The sequence below is a fragment of the Oryzias melastigma genome, linkage group LG11 (assembly GCF_002922805.2).
Source record: "Oryzias melastigma strain HK-1 linkage group LG11, ASM292280v2, whole genome shotgun sequence".
NCBI classification, from domain to species: domain Eukaryota; kingdom Metazoa; phylum Chordata; class Actinopteri; order Beloniformes; family Adrianichthyidae; genus Oryzias; species Oryzias melastigma.
Genome location: NC_050522.1, coordinates 15,208,506 through 15,234,392, shown reverse-complemented (window position 1 = coordinate 15,234,392; position 25,887 = coordinate 15,208,506). Strand labels below are relative to the sequence as shown.

At 40.3% G+C, this 25,887-nt stretch overlaps 1 protein-coding gene across 1 annotated transcript in view; it reads right to left on the bottom strand.

Moving 5' to 3' along the window:
- Positions 1–18,212, bottom strand: part of jarid2b (jumonji, AT rich interactive domain 2b) — a gene marked incomplete at its 3' end in the record, with an annotated part of 101,062 nt that extends 82,850 nt beyond the window's left edge. The window contains 1 exon segment of the mRNA XM_024294410.2: positions 17,638–18,212. Within this exon segment, the coding sequence (XP_024150178.1) occupies positions 17,638–17,682 (45 nt within the window). The 5' untranslated portion in view covers positions 17,683–18,212.
- Positions 18,213–25,887: the final 7,675 nt, after the last annotated feature.

Here is a 25,887-nt window from a genome sequence, read left to right as displayed (position 1 = left end):
CACCGCCGACATCTCAAACGTTAAAGGGTTTTAGCAATGGAGTTGTGGAAACCAGTGGCTAAAAGTGAAGTAAAAATCACACTTTAACGAAATGTATCTACAGTCACCTGCATATCAAAGATCATGCAACCAAAACCTAGGAACCAGGTGACCAGAGCTTAAAGTAATCACAAAGACACACTTGAATCGTTTTGGGTTTAACAATGTCAGTCAACCAGCTTGCTGATGTACAATTGAATTTTTACACTTACAGATTTTTGATGATGTGGCGCACTTTTCGAAAACCAAAGTGGAATTACCTTTTCTGGTTTGACTGACATGTCAAACAGAGGAGCATCCTTTCAATTCTCCAACAACTTCCATTTTGAGTGAATACAACAGTTCTTAAAACTGTTGTGTGCAGTAGTTATTCCCCCCCACATCCTAGCTAAAACTAATGATGCTCTTTCATAGGGTACAGCATACCCAAAAATAGAGCTTAGAGGCCTTTACAGCGCATTTACAGAGCTCTGGTTTCACTTCCCATTAGACACTCAGCTATGATAATACCCAGGAGGGAAGAGGGAGCAGCCATCGCTTTTACATGCTGCCAAGGCCGTTACATTTATTCATTCTCTTGCATTAGCACGAACCTCCTGTGTTCTGAAATAGGATTGTTTCCTCCCCCGACTGAATAAAATACAGTTTAAATATGTTTTCCTGCCTTAGACATCATCAATATCAAACAGAAAGAGATTCCAAAAGCACCGTCTTTTCCTTTTGTTTGTTTACAAGCTACTGCCCATAAAATAACAGGCTCTCGTTAAATGCTTTTGCTCAAAAGTAATTAGTTGAATTGTTAGAATGGTTTTGTGTTACCACTCTTTTCCTCTAGACCTGTAACAATAACCAGATGAGGGTATAGGTCTAACTTTACCCCTGATGGAGACTTTCCTTCCTGCTCCAGTCACATTTCAATCCTTTGAGAAGAAAACCCACCAATCAGGAGACAGAATGGAGAGGAATTTGATAGTAGATTGACTCGTGAGGGGAAAGGGGGTGGAGTAACCAAACCATCCCCTAACAACAGCATTGAGCTGTGAAATGAGTATGAGAGACAGGAATGTTTTTTTTACTTTCCACTTTTCCCACCGTTCCAACAGAAGCTTTTTTAAGGCTTAAATTCTGCACTAGTCTCGACTCACTACGCCGGGCTTCAGTCGTCACCCACGCTCCTGCTTGAAACACGCAGCCGCCCGGCTCTGTTGAAGCCAGGGGAGGTCAGACTGGCTTCTGGCGGAAGGAGACAAATTACACTCTGCCACTCATGCCCACTCACCAGAGCATGCATGTACACACACATGCCTGCACTTCATCAAGCATTATCAGCTCAGCTCGGGTTGAACGGGGTCTCTACTGACCTACTTCTTTACCGTCACTCAGAGGCAAACGCTGAGCCACACTTAACATAAACTCTGCACGAGAGGCCAGATACAAAAAAAACCTACACCGCGCTCACAAGGAGTGCATGCTCTGAACCCGGACAGGCCCCCGCTAACCTCGCCATTTCCCCTCCTTTTCTGCAGTAATGAGACAGCAGAAAAAAAAAGAAAAAGACTATGCCCCTTGTGTAGACTGGAGGTGTTAACAGCCAGCTCCAGCAGCCATCTTGTCTGTTTGTATACGTGATGAGAATAGAATGGGAGGATGGATGAAAGCCAGGAAGGCTGCCCGAAAGCAGCTTCAAACCCTTTTTCAGCTGCTGCAATCAAAGATTTCCTCAAACCTATTGAAACTCAACAGAAGGCCTGAATAAATGATAAAAGCTCTGAAAATTATGATCATGCTCGAAACTTGACGATAAGAAATTTCCTTTTTTTTTGAAGATGCTGCAACTTTGTGCTTTCCTTAAAAATAAAACCTCTGGCTTTTCTTCCAAAGTACAAAGCAACAAATGGACATTTATTGAATTGGACCCTCAAAGACCCCGACCTGGAAGACCTGGAATTCAAACATTCATAGCAGACACCTAGAGCCTTTATAGATGAGAAAAAAGCTAAATTCTCTTTACTCATTGAAAACTGATCTACCATCAACGTGTCAATGCAACAAAAGCCAAAAAAAAAAGTTAATTGATAATGAAAATCCACCTGAATATCATCAATGAAAACAGGATTTTCTCTAACGCTGCGGTCATACTGAGCATGTGATGCATGTTCAAGAATGTGCCAAAATAATGCGGTAGCATAACGTGTTCCCACTGGACAATCACTACCCGATGCTAGCACATGTACTCATATTTAGAAGATGCTTCGTGTGAATATAAATCTTACAAATCTTGCACCAGGAACTTTTCTTTCACAGCTCTGTTCCGATAAACAAAAGATTTGGTGTCAGAATTCTAGCTGAACACAAACCCAATTATTAATTTCTCCTTCATGATCACTTTTAAAAGCGGTCGGCACTTCCGTGGTTTGAAAAGGACGCTACACAAACGTCACTAGCAAAGCTGAGTCCCTGATTGGTTAAAGTTCAACTGGTTTAACTTTTAATACATATTCAATGGCCCTGTGCTTGGTAAGTAGTACCCGACTTAAAAACTTGTGTAGTAAATAAACATGCGAGTATTGAACGCAAAAGTCTAATAGACTTTTCATTGGACATGTTCTCTTGAGTGCAAATTTTCAAGCCTTGTGTGATTGTAGCATTTGACATGAATCAGATTGTTCATTAACACATCATCAGCAGACACAAATGAAAGGCCAACCAACAACAACAGCAGCAGCTTTTGTTGTCCTGAATGTGAAAAATCCTTGAGCAACTCCTAACGAGCATCCAATTAAAAGCGTACTTTCAGGTAGTTTCCAGAAGGAACTTTAGTAGAAATCTGCGGTTAGGTTTAACATTACACTGCAGCTGTTGCAATTTGCAAACCCACCCTGGTCAGTCCACGGCTTTGGAGTTGCAGGTGGAAGACTGCCGGAACACCAGCGACTAAAACAGGTGAATACACTGGAGGAAACTGAAGGTGTTTCCCAGACACACAAAGGCATCATCATTCACTTTCAGGCATTACACACCAACTCACACACAACTCTGGCAGCTCATAGGGGGGAGAAGCATGTGTCCATTGTTAGAGGGTCTCATGAGCCCCCCTCGTTACTGTTTGAGGCCCAACAAAAGCAGCATTGATAACACCTACCAGCGAGAAAGACCAAAGGAAAGGCAGGAGAGAGAAAAGGACAAAGAGAAAAGGAAGGAAAATCACTCTGCTGATGGAGATTTGGCATTCATTTATGCTTTACGACAAGGACAAGGCAACTTCCCCCACATTTAAAACTGTGGATTTATAGAAAAAGATACATGTAAATAACCATACATGGGTTATTTATTCAATTAGTTCACCATAATCGGTCAGGTTGAGCACAATTACCACCGTCGGTGAATGACAGCCGCCTTCACACACCAGTCCATCTGACAAGTTATTCATACACCAGCGCCCTCGTTTATGGAAATCGTATGCAAACTCCCTGTCAAACACTCGACACATTCACAAGGACTGGACTAACTCCACTCGCTTTTTTTTTTCTTTTTTTTTTTTACAGCCATGAGACTGCTGAGCTTTATTATGAACAGAAGTGAAAAATATAAATAAATAAATCCAGCTGGTTTGGAAAAGTTTGCATTTCCGGGGACAGAGTTAGCAGCCGCTCTTATTGGAATCGCAGTAAAATTCCTATATAATGGAGGCCTTTGTGGAGCTCAAACACAAGCAGGAATTCTGCAGCTTTGTGTCAACAGCTTATTCCAGAGCTGAAACAATAAAAATTCAATCCCTTTTACGTTATAGCTCCCGTGTGCACCTCTGCGCCCCATAAATCAATCAAGGTGTCCCATCTTCAGCTGCCGTGGTCTGTGAAAGGCGACGAGTTTGTGCACTCTGCAGACTTAAACGCTTGAAGATAACCAAAAACAGTTGTTGATAAGAGGGATGGCAGATGAAGCTTTAGCCCTTCTCATTTTATTGCTAGAAACGATACAGGAAAGGTGGTATGGCTAAAGTCTTAGCTATATGCATCTGTACAAGTACTGACCCGTACAGGTGCTGCAGGCCAAGGAGGGTCATAGAGACAAGCAACCACACCCCAAGGGAAGTTCCTTTGAGGATCATATGGGCACATGGAGGGACGGTAATAAAAAATGAACAGAAGGTACAACTGTCGTGCGTGTTTTAAGTGTGTGGTAAAATATTCACAAGGGCAATGCAAGTTGTGCAAACTTATAATGTACGGGTGATCCTGTCTTAAGTTGCCCTCCCGCCACACTCTAGTTGTTATTTACCCCATTGCGCAGGGGTTGACCTGTACGGGTGCTGCTGGCCATGGAGGGTCATAGATACGAGCAACCATATCTCAACGGGGGCACAGGTAGGTCTTGCCGTTCCTCTGAGGCTCACATGGCCACCTCAAGGGACATTAGGAAAATGGACTATATGGCTGTTGAGAGTGTAGTACAGTAAGTTACAGTACTATATGTTGCAAGTACTTAAAAAGTACAGGTAACCCTTTAGTACTTTGCCCTTGCCCAAAACTCTAACCCCGGTCTCCCACTGCAACCGTCACAGTTGCAGCTTCAGCATCCGGCAAAAATTTGAACCCAACGAAACGGATTCAGAGTGCCTGAGTTCTGATGTGATTGTATGCAGAGGGGGTTCCTGTTGCACTTTTTGAGTTGCGTAAAGACCCCAGTGCTTGCATCGGAGCCGTAACACTTGCTGTGGGAGCCCAGAGTAACTGTTAGTAAAACGAGAGTATTGGACCCTTACTGACCGTGCACAAATGTCATTGACAAGAGCCTGTAGGATGTCCACAAAAACTACTCAATGATTCTGTAATTTATTTTCCCAACTTCTGGGAGTTATGTTGCACAAAAGAACCCCGTAAGGCGCACGCACACAACCCCTGACAAATAGGCCCCTTGAGCAGTAAGCAGGATTTTTTATTTTTGCTCTACAAGATTATAGAATAGTTTACAATTTTGATATTGCATGTCCTGAAGAAGATTGCCCATCTTTTACCCGCGAACAGCCCGAATCCACCCAACTGAAGGCAGTTGTGACTAAGCTGAATCCATACACAGCGGTTCAGGTTAAAAAAACTGGGCTTAAAGTCACAAAACCAAATGTTTTGCAGTGAATTGTCAAGCCTTTCCTTGTCATGTTCGGTTAATTCAGCCCTATAAGCTAGAAAGCAGCTGCCGCTCCAACCACTCTGCTCAGGATAAAGAGGATGTAAGCTGTGTCCAAACTGAGATTAAAAACTCCATCTCCCAACCATCATATTTCAATCACACTAATCAAATTCACAAGCATGACCTCCGAGGGGGGTTTATTAAATGCGTACGTAACACGTGTCGCCCCTCAGATGTTTGCTGGGGAGATATCCATCTACTCGGTGAATGCGGCGTCAAAGGCGAGCCAGCAGTAAGTCGCAGCAGCTCCGACAAATTCACTCCCCATAAAAATGTGCGGCGGATGGATTTCAGCGTGCGGCTTGCCAGAACCGACGGCGAGGGAGACGAAACGATTATGTTACGACAAGAGCGTTCCAGCGCTCTGAAAAAAACAATCACAGCCTAGGTAGGACATCCAGGCTGTTCTAAATGAAAAGGGCTGCGGGTGCGAGGCTGATTTCATGGAGATCATCAGGAGCTGCAAGTGTGTTTGGCTGTTTATCTACAAAAGATGCTGCTAAAGGAGACGAGCAGACAGCACCTTGCCTCAACATGCTGACTTTATGAGCTGACAGATGGATCAGGAGACGCAGAGATAAGCTGCAAAGTCCAAACAGCTGTAGGACTAAACTTTTCACCCTAAAAGTTGCCTCTAGGCTATAGACCAGTCAACCACATCAAAATAATCCATCTTGTTCATTTCTGTTGTCACATTGGAAAAAAGGAACTTTTACAAGGTTATTCACAGAACTTGTGTTTTAAACTGAACTTAAATGAAACTTTCATTCCAAAAATGAGGAAATCATGTACCAAAACAAACAAAAATGTATTTTTTTTACCACAAAAATGCAAAAAAGTTCAATTGACTCATTGTTTTAATAAATCTGTATAGCACTTTGTAAATAAACAACTGATTTTGAAATACCGATCAGGTAAAACTCAACCTCAAACATAGAAAACTCATATTCATCTCAGTGAGTCAAAGAAAAATTTTTAAGGTTTCTATGCTCTAAAAAGTGAAAAATTGGATCAATTCAATCAAAAGCTCCAATTTGCTGTATTAAAAAAATTAATTTAAAAATAAATTAAGATGTGTAAACCATCAACTCAAAATATTAATTTGTTGAAAACTAATAATTGTGACAAATTACAGAACTTTTGTCAATTGATCCAGTTTTTCAGTGTAAGACATTCAGTCATCTCTTAAATTTGAAGAAACATAATTGATCACAAATCCAGTGAATTTTACAGACTTTTTTACATGTGTCAAATCACTTTGGTTTCAAAATGACCATAATTTAACATCTACATGACAACAAAAACCTATATATTTTTTAATAAATGGAAATAAATTCAACCATTAAGGGGTTGACATTGATGAATAAAGTATGATAATTTTTTAAGTAAATAAATGCACTTTAGGTTAGATTATGTGCTAAAATTCTAAATAATTATTAGCTGCATTGATTCCAGTCTAGTGTATTCAAACTGAGAAATGAAGCGGCTTTCAAAGATGACTCAGCTTTCTACGGAAACCATTAAAGGCCAAGGTTTGGCGTCATTCCAAAAGAACAACAACAAAAAAATCAAGAGAAAAAACATTTTCTTAAGGTTTCACTAAATTTAGCTGAGATAATTAACAGGCAAGAGTCCTTGACTATTCTAACAATTAGCATTTTGCAACAGAACTCAGATCTCCACAGAAATAGCAATCATCATTTCATATTGCAGTATAATGTATTTCTTCAGAATCAAATTTGGTTAGTATGACTGAATAAACATAAACAGCACTGGTTTAAACCAAAGCTCTTTTACTGAGCTAGCAAAACAAAAGGCGACTAATTGATTGGAAACCAGGTGTATTGTGGTGTTCCAAGGTTAATATGGGCGTGTATATTGAAAGAACAAAAAGAATCCCAAATATTCCATTATTCTCACAATTATCGTAGACTTTATCCAAGTTAAAGTTCAAATAAACTGAAAACTGTATTTTTTTGCCCTTTTTTTGCACTGCTAACGTTAGCTTGGGGTTTAAGCTAGCAGAACAGCGTGTAAACAAAGTGATGATGGGAAATAAGTGCAGGCTTACTCCGTCCCATTTGTCCACAAATCAGAGGCAAATTTCTCAAGAACTACTGTTGCTCTGGGTTTCGCCTAAAAAACACAAATATAATTTAAAGACCACTGGAAACGCTTTTACAGTAGATCATATGATGATCAGTGACCGACTTTAAGCTGTCCAAAACAAAAGTAGCATGAAGTCATAATTTGTTTTTATTCTTAATCTGATTGCAGAGTAGAGAAATCACTATTGTATTATGAAACTCCAATAATGAGTTTAACTTGCTCAGACTTCAAATATCCAAAGCCCATTTTCTTAGCATTCTGCTGTGTCCAACAATCTTAAGCTGTTTTAGAGCTTTGGCATGTGTGTGTGTGTGTGTTTGTGTGCGAGTGTGTAGATTACACCGCAGCCAGAGAACATTATGAAACAAAGCCAGGGCTTAGGCATGGGAGTTCCTCTGCTTTTGGACTCAAAGTGCAGGCTCATGAGTTTGCGTCATCCCGCAACGGTTGAGGACAAGAAAAGAAAGAAAAAAAATCCTGAATCTTTTTTTTTTTCACTTTAGGATGCAGCATGCAAATATTTGGTTTCTCTCTAAACACAAAGACAAACTCTGAGGCTTATGGGACCCCAAAGAAATAAAAGCAGCGACGATATTGAGGAAGAGCGGGAATAATGGCCCTTGTACTGTGGGAGGGACAGAGAATGAAGGTGATACATGAGAAGCAATTAGATGGCATCAGTGGACCTATAGAAGAGTTAGGCGCCCACACCGCTGGAGCTCTGATTGTCGCACAGAGTTCATTTCAGAGATAGAAGAGGGGGAAAAAAAATGAGAAAACGTTCACAAAAGTCACAACTTTGTCAAGTAACAAACAGCCAAAGGAGAAACACGTATTAGATCTATAGTTTAAATCAGATCGCTCTGAAAGCAGCGTTTATTGACTGTATATAGGGACCTGGACAGAGCGAGTGAGACGTCACCTATAGAAAACTTTCTTCCAGTTCCAACCAAAGTCGATTCAGTCTAGGGCTGCCACAATTAGTCGACTAATCGACTATTAAAATAGTCGACGACTAATTTCATAGTCGATTAGTCGTTACTTTATATTTTATGGAGTCAGAGTGTAGTAAAGTTGAACAGAGTTGAGAGTGTTCAGCACCAAACAATGTATTTTTAAAATATTTGAGTCAGTGAGACCAAAACTTTATCTTTTGTGAAATATTGTTCCTTGTTTCAGATGCAGACCTCATTTGATTTAATCTTGTTTTAATGATCTGTGCATGATCCATTAAAAAAAAACGAATAAACTTTCATCTTAATTGTCCTTATTTTTAGTTAGTTTAAAGCTAATTATGGTCAAGATGTGTGCTTTACATCCACTTTGCGCATGACCCGATTTGTCAACTAATCGGAAAAAACAATCGGTGATTTGTTGACTAATAAAATAATAGCTTGTGGCAGCCCTAATTCAGTTGCCATTTCCCACGATACGCCATATCAGAACCAGACGTCCTCAGTTAACCATGATTGCTCCGTGTCGGTCTCAAGTTTACATTTCTATGGCAACCACTCTCTCCAATCAGTAGCGAGCATGTTAGAAGGCCACACCACATCCACTGAAAGGAGACTCAGGAGAATCTGTCAATTGATTCGCAATGCTTTTCTCAATTCAAGTCTTCTGGAGTTCTATACAGTCAATGGTTGACATAAACTCCACATAGCCAAAACAAATACCATGACACAATACATGTAAAGCTCTTTAGAATAAGGCAGAGATGAAAAGAAACAAACCTTGATGGGTTATGAGTAATAGGAAATTCCATGGGTGAATTCTGTGCCGGGGTTCACATCTCACCGTGAATTTTACTGTCAAAACTAATTATTTTACTGTCAGGAACAAACCATCAAAGATTATGAGAGCTAACTAGCTTCTTATGACTAATTCTGGTTAACATGAAACATTAGTTGTAGATAATTAAAGGAAACCGTATGACTTGGCAAAAAGAAAAAGAAAATCTTGATTTTCTTTTCAAACTTGCCCACTCACAAGCTCTGCAAAAACAAGTTTTTGAAAAAGCCAAAATTTCCCATCTTGACAGCATTCTCTCAGTTTCGTGATTACACACTTGACTTTTTCTTGACTCGCATGTTGTGAGACGACTTCCTCAGAAGCCAGGAACCAGACGGCCTCATGTTGAAGTCGCGCCACAAAAGGGAACGTTGGGTTTCAATAGAGAAGAATGCTTGTTTTTTGTATGTTCCTCCAAAGTCTGATTCTAAACTACTCGAGCTCGTAAAAGTCAGCACGTGTCCACTCCACTCAGACTTTGAGAGGAGCGGTGGTCAGCTCATTTCCTCTCCATCCTAAAACAATTAAACGCAGCAAAGTCTCGCCCGTCTTTAAGCGCCGCTTCCCCATTTTCTCCAGACAGAAACTACAACAGATAATTTGACGGGCTTTACATTCACTGCCCCTCGTTTATTTCTTGATCGTTTGATTTCTTCTTTCCTGATGATCACAGGCTGTGAATTCCAGGCCCTTTACTTCGCCCCCCACCTCCACCACCAAAGGCCTTGTAATGTTTGATCCCCGGCCAGGGGGAGACCGGCCAGACATTCGGCCCAGGCTCTGGCGCCCTTCCGTCAGTGTAGCATGCACTAAAGCCCCCCGCTGTGTGGCCCGGAGGAAATTACACAGCCGAGAGAATTAGAAAAGCCCTCGCCTATTGAGCGCAGGTTAAAGTAGGGGAACAATACCTTTGACTCCCACTCACAGCTTCTCTTTTGTGGAAAATCTTAAGAAGCATCTCTTGCTTAAAAAATAAGAATCAATAGATGGAAAAAGAAGAAAAATCAATAAGTCCCTCGCTCTGCTAATACTTCTTTACTGATGCCTTTTATAAAGAGTAAAAAATAATGAATAAAACAAGAAAAAAAAAGTGTATTCAATGTCAAGACATCAAGAACTGAGTCAGAATCTTCAGATCAACCTTTAAAGTCCAGTTGGCCTGAAGATCATATGAAGATCATATGCAGATAATTCCTTTTTTATTATAAAACTGTAACTCCTGTCGGTTGACACTCCAGTGAGAACCCACATTTGTGATCCCACAAGAACCACAAATCTGATTCAGCAGTCTGGTGCTTTATCATCTGCTGTAAATTTTCCAAGACATTTTCTTTAATACATTACCAAATTATTTCTCTTAGTTTCTGTTAAAGGGAAGACCGTGAACTACATCCACCTATCCATCCTTCTATTAGCAGTTTTCTTTCAAGTACATCCCTTTCAGAGTATGAGGAGTTCATATTTTGCTGAGTCAGGGAATCAGTATGTCTGATGCAGCAGAACTGTTCAGTGACATAAATGTATATGTCTAAAAATCAATAAGACCTATGCCTAACCGTCTGGTATTTTCATAATGAAACTGGTAAAGAAAATGAAAAATGATAAAAAGAAACAAAAACAAATGCAGTAAAATGAAAAGGAAATAATTACATTTTACAAATAGATTGTCACAAAATGACATTATTTTGATTTAAAGTTTGAAGCATTAGAAAAAACATTCCACTCCAAACACTTCTGAGAGTGTAAATAAAGTATTTCCCTTCCATACACATACAGATGAAATAGTTGATTTTTGTCATTAAAGACCCACTCTGATGAAATAGTCTTTGGTTTGTAGCATTTTTCTTATGAAGGACATAAATTAAGAAATTAAAGCTAAAAATTCAATTTCTGAGAATTTCTTTGTTTAAATTGTTGTGAATTGGGAGCAAATGAAAAAAAAAGTCCTGCTCCACTCCAATCTGTTTCATCCACTTGTAGACAAATAGTTCCATGTACATCTTAATTTTCCTTGTCCCAGCTAGGTCTTTGGCTCTAAACTGTATGGCTGGATTGGTCCAATATTGTTCGCTAATTTTGGTGCACCGCTATTGTTAAGTTGGGGAAGTGAGGGGCAGTAAACTAGCGGGAGAGAGTGTAAAAAGATTGATGATGGGAAATGGGGGCGGGTTTACTCCATACTAACAATCCCACTCACAAATAAGAGATACTTTTCTAATGATTTCCTGCCACTCTGCAAAAATTCCCTCTAGGTTTTTCAAATATTTTGGCTAAAAACAGCATAATCATAATAAGACCTCTGGGAACGTTTTTGCAATAGATCAAGATGATCGCAGTGAGACTTTAAAAGTAATTCCTGTATTTATGGATATCACTCCATGCCATGCGCTGTTTAAACTTTGCACAAAGGTCCTCCTCACATCCTCTACCATATCAAGACAAGCTAGTAAGCAAATATATGATGGTCGCCAAGCTGGAGCCCTCAAGAAGGAGCTTTCCATTCCAGACAGATAAGCTACCTTTGATGGGAAAGACCATAACAAGCTTGGCATCTCAGTAAATAATAAATCTATTTTAGAGAAAAAGAAAGGTCAATGATTAATTAAAACATCTAAAAACAGAAATAAAAAATGATCACAACAGATTGAATAAGAGTGATTAATCAGCCAAGGCAGCTCTACGCCAAGCAGGATGTGAAGAGAGCGGCCTGTGGCTGGTTGGCAGAAAAAAGGGACAAAGTGCTCCATCATAAAAGCAGTGACTCAGATTATTTCACTCTATAACAAAGCTTGTAAGACAAAACGGAACCACTATGATCGTACACTGAAGGGTGAAGATGAATGCAATTCCTAGAGTGAAATCTTCTGTAAAAAAACAGCCATCTTGACGGAAAGCATCACAAGAAGGGACATACAGGGATCCCCCCCTCCTCCTAGCACAACAATTTGCGAACGCTGCATAAAGCTTAACGCCGTCTAACATGTGTTCGACACCAGAGCTGTGATGTTCTACCTAAAAAAGGGAGGGAGGGGGTGGGGGGGTAGCAGAGGATCAATACTCGCTGAGCCGCCGCTCTGTTGCTTCATCCCCCGAGGCTTAATTCACTGGATGTTTAAAGACGAGCAAGTCACAATACAGGATCAGATAGGATTGACCACGGGATGAAAATGTGAAGAGTGTTTATTAAACTGATGTAGCTGAAGAGAAGTGCACTGAGAAGGTGGAGTTTGGAACGGTCAAGAGGTTGCTTTAGAGCATAACGGTTATTAGACGGTAATGCCGGTCTAAACTGTAATAAAAACGGTAATACAACTGGTGATTGAAAAGGAAAAAGGATTAAAAGAATAAATGCACCCCCTTTTAAGCTTTAAATGAGTACAATAAAACTTCAATAATAAAGATTATTTGGTGCGTTCCCTCTTAAGACACATTTTATTAGGGAAAATGATTACCATATATTTTGCACTATAAGGCTCACTTAAAAGCCTTCATTTATTTTTCTTTTTTAAAGACAATCCAGCTACTATGGTTACATATGAATTGTAGTTGTATTTACTGATACCGAATCAATTCTGAGATTGTCAAAATGTCAGTCTATTTTTTAACAAGTTGTAAACAAATTTGGATGTTGTTATGAATTTACAAAGTAGCTATTTTTTTCGTGTCACTAGCAAGGTTGGGGGGTTACCTTTTCTTTTAGCTGTATCAGTCTTTTTTTATGTCTTACAAAGTTGGGAGTTAAATACCCTAATGTGGTCAGGTGTTAGTCTAGTCACAATTTTTTACCTTTTGCAAACAAGGTTGGGAGTTAGCGAAGTCGCGGTAACGTTTGTTCTATTGGTATCCATTCGTTTTTTAGGTTTTGGAAACAAGATCGGGTCACAGTAACAATTATTTCATCGCGAGTCTATTTTTTTGTGTTATAAAGTTGGGAGTTAGAAGTATTGTGAATATGCTAACACAGCTAATTCTTTTATCGTGGCTAATGTGTAGCATGTTACAAACAAGTTTTAGAATTACTGTGAACAGTTAATAAAGACTGACATTCTAAATCTTTTGTTTCACTTACTACGCCCTGTAGTTTGGTGCGCCTTATATATGACGCAAGTTAAGGAAATATTCTATTAACTGACGGTGTTATAATCTGGTGAGCCCCATACGGCGGAAAATATGGGAATAATTACACTGAGGCATGTCTTGTTTAATACCGAATGCCACATATGGGCTTCCTTAAAGTCCATTAAGGCTCAAGCAAAGACAAAGCCAAAGTGTTGATTCAGCTTCGCGGGGATACGGAACGGATAAGCTGTGGCGAGCGCTCGCACACATGCGTGCATGCATCCCCGAGTGAGCATGTGTGCACAGACGCACAAACACAAGCACGCAGCCTCTCAGGGCCTGACCAGCTGTCTCACTCTCCCCATCTCCATCCAAACCAGCAGGAGAAGGAAGAGATAAATCACTTGAACCGAGCCGAGCGAGCACAAGTGGTGTACGTGACACGAACGCCCGCCCCCAACTGAACTGAGTCCAAACCTGCCCCGGTGTTAGCTATTGGAGCATATAACATAAAAAAAAATGATAAAAAAACACACCTACACAGACTTTCACACAGAGCTCATAAAAGCAAAGCAAATACTGTGTATGCCAGAGAGTCACACCCAGTTTTACGTCATTACTCCTGCAAATGACCTAACCTGCTGATATCTAGGTGATACCACCAAATGCAAACCAGTTCCTCTCACCTACTGACTGCAGGTGTACACGCAACACTTTTGTCCATGTGTAAGTGTGCGTGTGTGCATGTGAAGCACGGTGATTGTGCTCAATGCCAACAGCTGATAAGTGGAAAGGTTGCATAAGAGCAATGTTTGCTGTGGGTGACACAATGTTGTAAGAAAAACTGATACAGGGAAAAAAAGTTTTACCAGGATGTTGAACCTCTAGCCATTTGAATAGGCATACAAAGAGAAATAGAGGTTTCTTCAAAAAATAAAGGGAATTCAGTGTAAAAAGATAATGATAAATAAAAGATTATATGTTGTATATTTTTACTGAAGGTTAGAAGAGAGTAGAATGAGAAGGCCAATTCTTAAACTTCAGACAAAAATGTCTCAAATTTGCAAAGAGGGATAAAAATCTGTATACCACATACTCTTTTTCTGATTTTATTAAATACCCTTCTTATTGTGGGTACATTATACACCTTGATAGATCTATAGGAGAGTTGGAGAAGTACGGAACAGCAGACATGGAATAGACTTTTTTTAAGTGGCGTTCATGTTTGCCACGTGGAATCCAATCAAGGAGCTGTAAAAACGTCGCTCTTCACCGCAGCATGCTCTGGGTTTGAGCGCTTCCATGTTGCACGCGTGAGGACCAGGGAGATTATGATAAAAGAATTTGCATTAAAACAGAAGGTGAAATGAAGCGGACTGCGGCTAAAGCGTGGTGAAAAAACAACCTTGTGACCCCCCTCTCTTCACGGCCTTCCACCGGGCCCACATTTCATTCGGACAGCCAAGAACGGAGGGAGCGAGACAGAGAGACGCAAAGAGAGCGGGGGGCAGATAAAGAGGAAAACACAGAGGAGGGGTGGGGGGGAAGCAGGGGTGTCTTTGCCTTTCCACTCCCCATTCTGCTCCTGCTCTCTATTTTTGTTTCCTCTTTTTGTGCAGGCTCAGCGCACACACTCGCAGTGCAATGGATTTTCAACTTGGCCCTCATCAGTTGTGTGCCTGATGAAACAAACACTGACAGCCTCTTTACATTTGTAAAGGTCCCTGCAGCAGCTGGTTCGTCCCACACACACACACACGCACACACACACTCTTTGAGTCGGAGGCCTGGCCCCAGCTGGGGCCTACAGGAAGAGCCGACTCTGCACAAAATGGCCCTGGCCGTGCGGCGCTGCACTCGCCCTCTGCTCACACACTCAAAAGTGTGTGTCATGTTTCGTTAGACACAACAACACAGCCGCACATTAGAGCTTAATAGTCATTACACAATCTTTACCCCCTTCAACCGCCAGCTCTGAAGAGCAGAAATAAACCTGGAAATCGCGAGCCGGTACCCTCCACGCCTCTGTAGGGACGTCCTGGACCGGCTCACGTTTGTGACCCTGGTGGAAAACGATTACGGCCAAGCCCTGTTTGCTTTTATTAGGGGTCTCCATCCCCCTCACCTCCCTACCCCCATTTTAAATAATTTTATGACTGATGAATTTTAATATCAGTTGCCAACAATGTGTGTTTGTTGGGTGCAGGAGGTGGGAGTGGATGGGGGGGGGGGGTAACAACTCACACTTATGTTTCAGGGGGAAATGGTTGAGCCAAGCATGTCTAATTGTCTTACGCTAATTAGGGGGACGTAAGGGAGGGGGTGTTATAGGGGGAGGGGGGTCACTAAGGGTCATGTCTTAAAGCCTGGAGGGTTTACAAGAGGACCCGGACTTCTCTGGGTTGTTGTAAAAAAAAAAAGGACGTTTTTTAGAGCTTATTTTGGTCTGGACCAGACATAATGGATCAACCGCAGCTGCTGAAAACACATGACAGATGTGACACACACATATATCCAGAACTGAAATGGGCTTCCTGCGCTCAAGCTACACAATTTTAATGCACCATCTCCTGTTCAAACAACGACAAAAAAGGTTAGATTTTTACTCTTAAAAAAGTCCATAGCTCCATTCTAAACTTGAACTTTTCTTTGACTGAGTCACTATTTCCACAACATCCTGCTTTCTCACTCTAGAATTACTAGAAAACAAGCCGGTAAGGTGAAAAATGCAAGCAGGCCAGGCCTCTTGTTACAACATCACTACGTGAAACTGCATGGTCAGAGGAAGATCACAGCTGAGTCAGTGCTATGACTAAAAGAAATGACTGCACTGTTACTTTCACTGGCATTTGAAAAATCACAGATATGTAGCATTTCCCATAAATAAAAACGGGTAAATTAGCACTAACATATTGGAAGTAAAGCCATGTGTAGAATGTAGATAAGGATGTGTTTGAATGTATTGTCCTTTCTGCCTTTGAGGCAAAAATATACAGCCTAGGTTAGTTTATGAACCAATAAAGCTGTAAGATACTCTGAAAAGTCTTATTTTGGTATCTTTTGATAATATTTCAATTAATTTTGTTAAAAAATATTGGGTTTTAAACACCCACATGGGGGACTATTTTCTTTATGAGCCACTCCGCGTGTCGTTTTGTTGAGGTCGCCGAGGGGGGTCTTTGAGTTCTGGGGCTTTTTAAGCATATTATTTTGTCAATTTGGGTCAGCAATCAGTACATCAAAGAAGTGCGACAAACTTCTCGTGTGAAGTCACCAAGTTTGATCTGAAATTTAAACAAAAACGATTATATGTTAAGTCGTGCGGTGGACTCGGTCTATTTCCAGGGTTTAAACTGTCGAACTACTTTTGAACCCCAAAACAGTCTCGTGGAGATTGTGTGGAGCAGCCCTTCCCATCAAACTCAGCGTTACTCGGACAAAAAGAAAATGGTCGCTACATACATAAGCCTCTGCAATGCGACTGAACACAGACTCTTAGAAAAAAGAAAAAAAAGAGACTGGGTCATTTTAAAGCACCGTGTTCAAACAGGCCGACCGAGCGAGGAGGAATTCAGCCATTGAGGTCGATACCTGAAAGGTTGGTAAGCTAAGCTTAGTGCTGAAAAAAATGGAGTTGCCCCTCGGCGAGCTGCTGCAATATCTGCACCTTCACAGAGGTCACAGCTAAAATACCAGCACCCTGTCGCCCCATACCTGGTCAAAGGGGATAAAGGCTAAAAACAAGCCTAAAAGAGGCAACCTGCGTCGTGTAAAGTGGTAGAAATTGGATGAAAAGGCGGATTCGTGTGACCCCCCCTTCCCTCCTTCTGCGCTGCCTCACTCTTTATGGAGGAAATTAAAGAGCCACTACAGCATGTCGTTTCTCAGCCTTCACGGCGATGAAACACACACATTTTCACCCAAAACGTAGACTAAACACACATTTTTATGAAGGAAAACGCCTCCATTTGGTCAAGCTAGTCCCCCCAGCAGCTCAGTTACAAGCCGAGATGAAACGCTCAGCATGGGACGAAATGGAAGCCGAATTCTCCGAGCTATGGCCGACAGGCTCGTCTTCGCTGCTCTGAATAGCAAGACGGCGAACAAAAGCCCCGTTTTCTGGGACCTTCTGACCACATCTTTCCATCCACAGTCCCCGAAACACAACCCGGGGGACACATTACATCCCACTATCGCGCGTGGAAAACGAGTCGAAGCCAGCGAAAAGCACCCCGTGTTCACATAGCGTGAAACATGGGGTGATATCGAAGAATAAACAAGAGCTGCACCTTTAAATTCTCATTGCTGACACGCCGACAAAAGCTCACATTTAATGGTAAAGCTGCCTGACGGTAACCTTCACAGTCCGCGATGAAAGTTTATGCATTTTCATCGAGGCGAGACAAGCAAACTTGAATAGCATTTCGGAGCAAAGACGGTTTTACTTACATATTTCTTTTGAATGATATTCCTCTTAGGTCTTTCCTTGCTCATTATGCAATCCCACCAAAAATGTTTGGCTATAGAGAGAATGGCCACATGAATTTCTTTTCTTTTGACTCTCGCCTCTCCCGGAGCTCCAACCAAATGACGATTTAAATCCCCGGCTCGGTCGGAAAAGCTCGCTGGCTCTTTGCAGGAATCCTCCGGCGCTTGTTCTCCTCAAAGAAGTCGGGAGATAAATCCCCGCGATTCAAGAGTCGACGACGGACACAGACGGACTGGACCCAAACTTACTTGGGGATAACATAGTCAAAACAAATGCACAACAATAAGTTCCATTCGCCCCGAACAGCTCGGCTTCTCTGCGCACCCCTTCGTCTCAAATACATGAATGTAGCCGAAGTTAGGTCAGCAAGTCACATCCTGCCCGATATGACATCGTGAGAAATCAATAAATAAAAGGGAAAATAAAAAACAAAACGTCTGGAATCGCGGTGTTTCTAGCTGGAGCCTGCAATCATCGACAGAGCTCTCCAGCGGCACTGCTCTGCTGACTGAGAGCAGCTCCTTTCTTCCCCGGCCTCCGCCTCTCCGCCTATCACGGAACTCACGGCCACGGAGCGGCAACTTCAAACCCCCACAGAGACAGCCCTCGCGAGCTTCTTTAAATCCCCCCCGGTGTGTTGGTTAGACATGAAATAAAAACCCATCTCCATATGCAGTCTATTTCATTTTTTTAATGGAAAAAGAATTAACAAATATTTCACAAAAAGTAAGGATATGTGAGTATGACGTCTTGTTAAAGGCGTTTTTTCTGTAGCAGGCATGTCCAAAGTCGGGACAAATGCAGCCACTAACCCACAGGCTCCTGTAACATTAATGAAATGCGGCCCCCAACACTTTCTAAGAAGTATTTCCAAATTGTGACTGGGTATATTACGTGATAGACTATTGAGCCATGATGTCCTTTTTAGGCTTTAAAAAAAAAAAAACTTGTTTTTTATTAGTGCTGGGCGTATTTGGGTATTGGTCCGATACTGGTCAGTATCGCCGATATAAATACCAGTACCGATATTTTTTGAAAATGCAGTGAATGTGACATGAACTTCAAAATCGCAATTATTTTTAATTGCTGTGAATGGTTTTTTGTACATTTATAGGGTAGAAATATAAATATTTTGTAACTTCTTAGCCTTTAAGTAGAACAATGAAAAACAGATGAAAAGTAACTTGTAAAAAACAACTTAGCATTTAAATAGAGTTGAAATAGGGTTAACAATGCCATGCCGCCTGCATGCATGCACTGTGAGATCTGCTGCTGAGATCTCACAGGACTGGTGAGAGTGATAAGGCAGGGACTCAGTTGGGTCATTTTGCAGATAAAGATATGTTTCAAACAAGAATGGAAATATCAATATCTGTGAGGCGATACCAACTTCAGATCTATATTATCGATATTTTGGATCGATCCACCCAGCACTATCTTCTAGTACATAGTTTCTGCAGAGCAGCAGTAATAATTCACCTCTGAATTGTGGGCGAGACGGTGTAAGCACGCCCCTATTTCGCGTCATCCATCTGTTAACATGCTCTGCTGCTAGCTTACAGCCCCTTACCTAATATTACCGGTGCAACAAAAAATGTTGAGTAACCATCCAACCAAGCTAAATGCCAGCTTAGACAAGGAAAACAAAGACACAGCCCAAATCCACATTGCGTCTCTACCACTATGGCTTCTCCCTACCTCTATACTTATCCTGCCAAGTGGAGAGATACGGAAAAAATAGTGACTTCAAATTTGGACATTACTACTGGTTGATGATGTCACGAGTAGTTGCCAATCATCTATGTTAGTGCATATCTGCCAACGCTCAGAAAATATGCAACAATATTGGTTTTATAACTTTAAAAGGTCATGCAAAAACAACAATTCATTATTTGCATCCAAGTGTAAACTTCTGTCCTTCAGAGCACACATTGGCCTTTTTCATCCATGCCACAAGCTTGAAGCGTGAAGCGCTCTACGGGCAGGGAATAGCCAGCCTTAAGTCACTATTCTTTCGAACACCACTACAGCTTCAGATGGTCCTACAAATGGAGCAATAGGGAGGAGCCAGAGGGGTAGGGAAACAATCGGATTTGACTGGATGTAGTTGTCTTCAAGTGGATGGTAAATGGCGTATACTTATATAGTGCTTTTCTACCTTCTGAGAAGGGGCAAAGCACTTTACAGTCAGAGTTCAATACCCACATTCACACAATGGCAGCTCCTCTGCCTAACCCCGGGCTTACACCGCCAGCGTCACGGCTGCGTTGCGGGAGTGGACTAGCTACAGCTGATGGCTTACACAGGCTGCTGCTTCAGCCACAGCTTGTGAAAGCTCAGCCCAGACAGAGTAGTTCTGGATCTCTATGATCAGCTTCTCGTCGTCCATGGTTATGAGTGACAACGCTGTGCTGCAACACACTTTGAGTAACCCGAAAATTACGTTATGTTTACGACACGCTGAAACCAGCGAGTTCGGCGGAAAGTTTGTTTTATTTTGAAAATGTACCGGATGCACTTTACATTCGCTCGCGTGGTTTCCGGTTTAAGTCGTGAATAGCCCCAACTTCTCAAAAAGTGCTGCAGATCAGCTGCGTCGTCCGTCAAAATTTGAACCAAACGAAATGGATTCGCAGCGACACAGAGGCTAGTCCGCAGACGCAAGACGTGAACGCCTGCAGTGGAAGTTCCTCTCGCACTTTTAATGTTAGGAAAAGACTGCGGCGCACGTAACAGAGCCGTGACACTAGCGATGTAAGCCCGGGGTTACACATAGAGCCAATGTGGGGTTGAGTGTCTTGCCCAAGGACATAGGCAGGCAGGATGGGAACCGAACTTGCAATCTTCCGATCAGAGGTCGACCCCTCTGTACCATGGCCGATGCATCAGAATAGAGAGGAGTTGGAAGCTTGTGGCTTGCTGCATGCTGTTTTCAATATTATTTTGTCTGCTCCAAAAAAAACGAAGTAAATTCAGTCACCATTTTTACACAATACGGGCAGCGCCATGTTGGAGCCAGAAATTGTTAGCAGTGATTGGTCTGAGTCAACATTTCTACAGCAACCACTCCTGTCAATCAGGGGCGAGGTCGTTGAAAAGCCACTCAACTACAACTTGAAAGCGGGCTCTGAAGGATCTGTCAATCAAAGGTTTCGAATATTAGAGATGATCCCTTATACTTTTATTGAGGAATCTGATTGGTCAGTTTACAACTTGAATAACTTGCATTAGAGACAAAATATCATGAAACAATTCCCATTATCAAGAACATGTTAAAAAGACAGAGTAGAGCAAAAAAAATGTTTCTAGCAATTACAATGATTTTATTTCTTAATAGAAGTCTATGGGATTTTTGCTTCTTGGATCCCACGGGTACTTCCTATTTGGAACGCCAATTCACTCAGTCCGGTTCTCATATAAAGTTAATGATTCAGACACCTTCAAAATGGCATACGTTTTATATAGTGCACTAATGAGTAATGATGGAATTTGGGCGCATAATTGTAAGGAAGTTCCAGAGCAATTTAATGTCAATGTAAACAAAAGCTGGCAGACACCTGTAGCAGTGCTGCGGCTCATTCGCTGAACACTAATGGGTGAAGTGAATTTCAATTTTAACCTTTGCAATATCTGAAGTAGAAAAAACTCTTTAGACAGGAAACAAATGCATATGTTCCAGAAGCTGTGTTTGATGGGTTATTTTTTTTCTTTTAACAATGATTGGAATGAAATATTACTGTTGAAAAGCCTATTTGTCTACCCTTTCTTAAATATCATTATCTAAATTTTCTGATTATCATATTTAAGGAAATAAATAGCATGATTATGATTTAAGCAGTCTTATCTCATAACCATAACTTGATCATGTCTGTGGTCTAATTAAAAATCTGATTAATGCACAAAGATTTCTTGTCAAGAATCAAATCTATTCCTTGAAGGTATACATATCTGATTAATTTTGCTTTACATCAGAAAATGTATAGGTAATAGTAAAAAAAAATACATAGAAAAAAAATAAGTGAGATGGTCACAGCAACGTTGTAGTTCTACGTAGATTTTGTTTTAAGAGAGAAAGAAAAGGGAGAAATTAGCTATTTAAATAAGCAAGTGACAAAATGGTAGGGGTGGCCACATTTGTATGCAAATGAGCACCCCCTCCACACACACACATTGTATTCAAAGTGCTCTCAATCTCAACTGTGTGGTTAATTATTAAATGACAAGAACTTCTCAACTAGAAACTTGATTTCACCACATAAATTAAATTTCAAGACAAGTCTCTGTCTTAAAAGCACATTCGTTAAGGAAAAGTTTTGGGGCCAAAAGGTACAGAAAAAAAATTGCCTAATAAATGAGTTCACTCATTTTTACAAGTTCTTTCACCTTTTTTTGGTACATCATACTCACAAATGAAACAGCTTTCTGCCTTTTGTGATGTATCCTGTTGAGATTTGCACTCAGTGCCTTTTTTATGTGATCAAAATGCACTGTGCCTCCTTTATTCCCATTGATTCACACTGGCAAATTTGATTCACACCAGGATTCCCTTTTTTTGAATAGACTTCTTCATTTGGCAAGCGTAAAACCTTTGTTATGGTTAAAACAAGTGAACCCAGGTCAGCTTGAAGTCTCGATTCACATGTAAATAGACTTTCGTGCATTAGAAGTAGTGAGCAACCTGATGTGGAAATTTGAATATGTGTGAATAATGAAAATCATTAAAACATATCTCCTAGATCAGGGGTCTGCAACGTTCAACACCTACAGAGCCATTCGGGTCAATTTTTTACAGACCAAAAGTAGGAGCCACACAGACTCACTTCACCCTTTAGAAAAATAAGACATGGATTTCTATTTTTCTCAATGCTTCCATTGTGATAAATAGCAATTAACTTCTTTTCAATGAATAGAAACAAATATAAAGAGAAAATACCCCCTTTTTTCAAAATATTAAAGTTTATAACTTTTGGCAGAGGTTCACATGATTTTCTTTCAAAATAAAAGACACCTTCTGTCACTTAGAATCAGTTCAATGCAGTAGCAGGTATAGTGCAATGTCAGCAGTGATTTGAAAAAAACAAAAACTTTATTTTACCATTTGTGGTAGATCTCTACCAAAAATACATGAACCCAACTCTAATGCTTGAATGCATTGTTTGAATGCACCCTAAAATGATGTAATGTGCTAATCTGATCACATTGTGTTTTACAACACGCACCATTGTGATGTACAGAGGTCCCATGCTATATCGAGGTTCACTTTCGCAGTCTTGCTGTTTTGTGGATTTTTATCTGTGCAATTTTGCATCCTTTTTTTTTCTTCTACAAAGTGAACTGTCTTCTGATTGGCTGTAGACCTTGTCAATCAGTCTTCTCTGTGCCATGTCTCCTGTACAGAATATGTTCAGTTTGCCACATCTACATACAGCTCTTTTTTTTTCATTCTATAATACTAGACTTATTTTTGTACATAGACTTGAACTTTGAGAGTTTAAACAACAGACAAATATGTAAAAATGTTAATGTTTGTCTAAGAAAAATGTATAGCAGGGGTTTTACAGCCTTAAAACATTTATAACCCTACTTCATAGATTTACACATCAGTTTTTTTTGTGTAAATGTTGGGATGATTGAGGGGACTATATATATATATATATATATAAAACATACCTATCAAGACAGTTTTTTTTTTTCTAGTAAAACCAACTGTAAGTGCATCCCTTCATGTGGTAATCTACATCAACTGTCCATTCTGCTTAAGCTCCAGTGTGGGCATTCTTTCTACTACAGTAACTCTTCAATCATTGACACAATTGAAGTAATTCCTGTGGATTCTGAAGTGGAGAAAAGCAGCCTTTCATTGACATGCAACACTTTACAGTAGTGAAGTGTTTACGCAATCAACTTAAATCAGCTGAACCTGTTGCAGAGAAAAGCCGATTTTTGCCATCAAAACGGTGCAAAGTGAGGCCGCTTTTCTTTATGTCAGAAATGGCTGATTCACGTTGATTGAGCTTGAGTTATTTAGGTGACATATCTAGGGTTAAAGGGTTCTACCAAATTTGATTAGCTTGAACGCGTTGTTTGCCCAAAAATAAGTACTACAGCAAAGCGTGTATTCATGCAGATCAGTGCATGTTCGCCAAAGATCATGCAAACAGTTTTGTTGTCCATATTTTTGTTCCTCTTACAAAATTTCTCAAGTCAAGGAATCTAAAATGAGTGGGTTTTAGAAGAAATTTTGAGTTGTTAAATACTTCCAGAAGTCATTTCTTCATGCTGTGCCCAATTGGGTAAAATTAAATCTATGAACCACAGCAAGAAAAGAAAAATGACTTAATTTGGCACCTAGCGTGTGACGCAAACTTAAAGGCTTGTTTTCCCTATCGCATTCTTTTTCTCCAGCTCTTGGCTTCTTCGGTTAAAGTGTTGATAGTTTTTTTAAGCTAAACTGCAGTAATGGCAGCAGCTGCAAGTAATGTGAGAGCCTTCTTTACACCACAGCATACTAATACCCGCATGTAACAGAGAACTGTCACTTCACATTTTCTTTAAAGGCAACAATCTTATCACTTTTTTGGAAACCAACAAAAGAATTCCAACTGAGTCTTATACTGAAAAGTGGTTCACAAAATGTATGATATTTATCTAAAATACATTTAGACTGGAGTCCTGACATGTTATTCTACTTTCTATCTAAATGTTGTTTTTATTTCTTTTTCTTCCTTTTTTGAAAATTCGAATTGATACTAACTACTTGTATCTAAATGAACTGCTACATCTCCCAACCAGCTGGAACCACTAAAATGTGAGAAAAATATGCAAATGAACAACAGTTTTCACTTGATAACACACTGAATTGACATTGAATAAATTTCACACCACTTTGCGGTGAATTTCCATCAAAAATGTGACATTTTCTCACCAACAGTTGTAAATAGCTTTTAAGGCATTACATTAAAAAATCTCCTAACGGCTAAGTTATTTAGAAATACCTAACATTTAATACCAGTCTAAAAAAGAACGAAGTCATGCTGTTTAAACTCTGAGGTGTTTGTTGTATTTAGGGTCTCAAAATCCAGAATGGCAGGCAAAGCCTTAAGCTATCACGCTCCCTTTCCATTAAACCAGCTGCCAGTCTCACAGCAGAATATTGATTTACTATTTGTTTTTAAAGCAAAGCTGAAAATAAACCCTTTTTGATAAAGCTTTTAATTTATTTTACAGCTTTGGTTCATTATTTTTCTTTAAAGCAGTTTGACATGTATGTTTGGATTTTATAGAATGGCTTGAGCTGAGATACATATAAAAAATTCAATTTCAGGTACAGACTAATGATCATAAATTGCTTTTTTTTGGCAGGCTTACTTGCTCGCATGGGCAATGCAACATAATTACTATCAGAGTGCTTGCACGATCCCTTGTTAAATCAAATCTGAAATTTTTAAAAAAGCATAAACTGTGCAAGCTTTTGGCATGCATCTGACATAAGCAAGCAATTTAGAAGTTATCTACATCATTTAACATAATCAAATGAGAGGAGAACGGCACTGCTGCAGGTAAAAGGTGAACTCTGTCCCAGTATTTTACTCCACTTGAGTCAGCATTTCTTTGAATGTGTAACAAAGGGGCTGTAATGAATCTCTGTCATCCGTGTAATCAGACTGTTTTATTTCTCATTCGTCTTTCTTCAACCTGTAATTGATCCTTCTTTTGTGTTTGATGTAGGTTAAGTAAAATGCACTAAATGATCAAAGTCCTGCACCTGCACATGGATGCATGAACAAAAATGTCAAATCAATATGTCATGGATCAATAATTCAAAGAGTTGTTTGCAGATTAAAATACATTAATATCTTTTTGGTAATGTACAAAATATAGAAAATACAGAATCCAGCTATTGATATTAAAATAAAAAATGACACATGATTAAAATTGATCTGCAAAGATGGAGAGCTAGGTAAAACTGCTTCAAGTTTTCAGGTAAACTGATTTCAGAAATTGTTTTAATCCATTCGTGCATCATCACAGCTGTGTGTTCTCTTGGTTCTGTTGTGCTATTTTAAGATGCATCTGTGAAGCCCACTGCCTCAGGCCCACGTCTCCCTGAGCCCTCAGGGGTTCAGCACGATCGCCTGCCGTGCTGGTGCTGACATTTAGGCCCACATGAATCAATACGACAAGCCGTAGAGGGAATCTTGAGTTTGGCA